General features: G+C 28.4%; 1 protein-coding gene across 1 annotated transcript in view; it reads right to left on the bottom strand.

Moving 5' to 3' along the window:
* The window catches only part of LOC137629141 (uncharacterized), a 3,788-nt gene extending 3,427 nt beyond the window's left edge, over positions 1–361 (bottom strand). The window contains exon 1 of the mRNA XM_068360413.1: positions 13–361. Within this exon, the coding sequence (XP_068216514.1) occupies positions 13–286 (274 nt within the window). The 5' untranslated portion in view covers positions 287–361. The remainder of the gene's footprint in view (positions 1–12) is intronic.
* Between the last annotated feature and the right edge of the window lie 2,139 nt (positions 362–2,500).

The raw sequence follows: 2,500 nt of genomic DNA, 5'->3' as shown, positions 1-2,500 counted from the left end.
TTCTTTACTTACCTTTCAACATGGGAGACGAAGCTTCCAACTTCGCCAGTTTGTTCATGGACAGAAAGATGGCGTCTTGCATCTCGTCCAGTCGGATTTTACGCTCCGCGGCCGCTGCCCACAGTGACTTGATTCTTGAATAACAGAAGTTGGTGCCATTAAGAGCCGATTCCAGATCGAGCAGAGCTTGTGCCAAGCTTTCCGAAGCAGGGCGAGATTCTGCACTCGCGCTTGAAGTTATCGCAGCCAAAGCTGAAACTACGAACAGCCACCTTCTCGCGCTCATGGTGATAAGCCAACTGTCTACCGCCGAGGATCTATCTGGGTGCGAGCGCACTTACGCACGTACATATCTCTCCTCTGGGACCAGAATCACTATACTCAATTTCTTTTTTAAGTGAGGCAGATTTGCACAGACTCACAGGGGTGTTCTTTTAGCTTGGAAAAGTTTCCTGCTCGCTGATTGGTTGGACAAGATAATTCTAACTAATCAGATAGCAGGAAACTTTTTCGAGCTAAAAGGGCACCGCTGCGAGTCAGTGCAAATCTTCCTCGCTTAACAAAAATTGAGTATAGTTATTCTAGTCCCAGAGGAGAGATATTAAAAAAAAATGAGTATAGACTCACTAGAGACTCAAATTAACCCTCCTTAACAGGGAGTAACTCTCTAAAATGTACTGGGTTAAGATTATAAGATGGTGCATCTCTAAAGGCTAAAAGTCAGCTGAGCTGTTTTGAGATGGTATAAAGAACGACATGACATACTAGGTTAGTTTGCTGTGGGCTATCGGACCAAAATCTCACACTCACACCAATCTGCACTGGCCAGTGTGGTGATGAAAAATGGTCAAACCCAAGACATGAATGAAGACATCTCTGAGGCCTTTATCCTGCAGTGGACTAGGAACAGCTGACATGATGATGATGTTGTTGTTGTTGTTATTGTTGTATGAATGACACGAATGTGCACGCGTTGAGAAAATGAAAAATGCATAATGCATTAAGTAGACGTTTTAAAAATAAACGTAAATTTCAATTCATGACTGAATAGACCCACAGAAATCAGCCATACTCTTAAATAATAGAATTAACATAAATAATTTAATAGAAACTAATATCAAATACTTTTCCAAGATCAAGATTACCAAACATCTTTGACAAAAATAAAAATTGTTTTTTTAGTTGGCCTAATGTTAAATTATTTTCTTTGAATGATAAAAAATTCATATAAGAATACTGCAGCTAATTTCATTATATTCAAGTTTGTTTTAAAAAAAAAAAACTTAAATATTTAGAATAAATAATAACTTAATGCATTGTTGGTTAAAAAAGCCACATTTCCTAAGGGAAGCAGACAAGATCTGTAAGGAAAACATATCTTGATATATAATTTCAAAAATAATATATGCATATATATATATATATATATATATATATATATATACATATCAATATTAATAATAATAATAATAATAATAATAATAATAATAATAATAATAGATAATAATAATAACAATAATAATACCAACATCAATAATAATAATAATAATAATAATAATAACAATAATAATAATAATAATAATAAAACCAACATCAACACCACCACTAATAATAATAATAATAATAATAATAATAATAATAATAATAATAATGAAAGTATATCTTGATATATTATTCTAAAAATAATAATAATTTTATTAATAAATATTCTTTTTTTTTTTTTATTTTATCCACCAGTTATGATATCTAATACGAAAAAGGGGAAACATAATAACAGAATGGTTAACAGAGGTAGTAGTGTAAGGATATGAAACTATACGGTGCAATTGAAGGATTAATTTCTTTTGCCATACAATAAATATTATATAAAAATGTGATTCAAAGATACAGTGAGGAAGGAAGAGAAGATGACCATGACAGTGGCGTTTGGATGGACTGGTGTAAGACAGAAATTAGTATTAGTGTCCAGTAAGTAAAGAAGAGTTTGCAAAAACAGAGGTTATTGTTGTGCTGTAGAAGTGGGTTGACGTGCGGTTGGTGAACATTTTTAAAGGTCTATGTATGTATGTATGTATGTATGTATGTATGTATATTATATAAATAAATATATATATATATATATATATATATATATATATATATATATATATAAATATATATATATATATATATATATATATATATATATATATAAATATATATATATATATATATATATATAAATAAATATATATATATATATATATATATAAAACACTCATATATATACATATATATATATATATTATATATATATATATATACATGTATATATATGAGTGTTTTATATATATGTGTGTATATATATATATATATATATATATATATATATATATATATATATATATATATATATATATATATATATATATATATATAAAACACTCATATATATTTACATATATACATTATGTATATACATTTTTATTATTATTATTATTATTATTATTATCACTAGCCC

The sequence above is a fragment of the Palaemon carinicauda genome, chromosome 37, assembly GCF_036898095.1.
Source record: "Palaemon carinicauda isolate YSFRI2023 chromosome 37, ASM3689809v2, whole genome shotgun sequence".
Lineage (NCBI taxonomy): Eukaryota > Metazoa > Arthropoda > Malacostraca > Decapoda > Palaemonidae > Palaemon > Palaemon carinicauda.
Note: the sequence above shows the minus strand (reverse complement) of the source record. Positions and strands in the feature narration are given on the sequence as shown.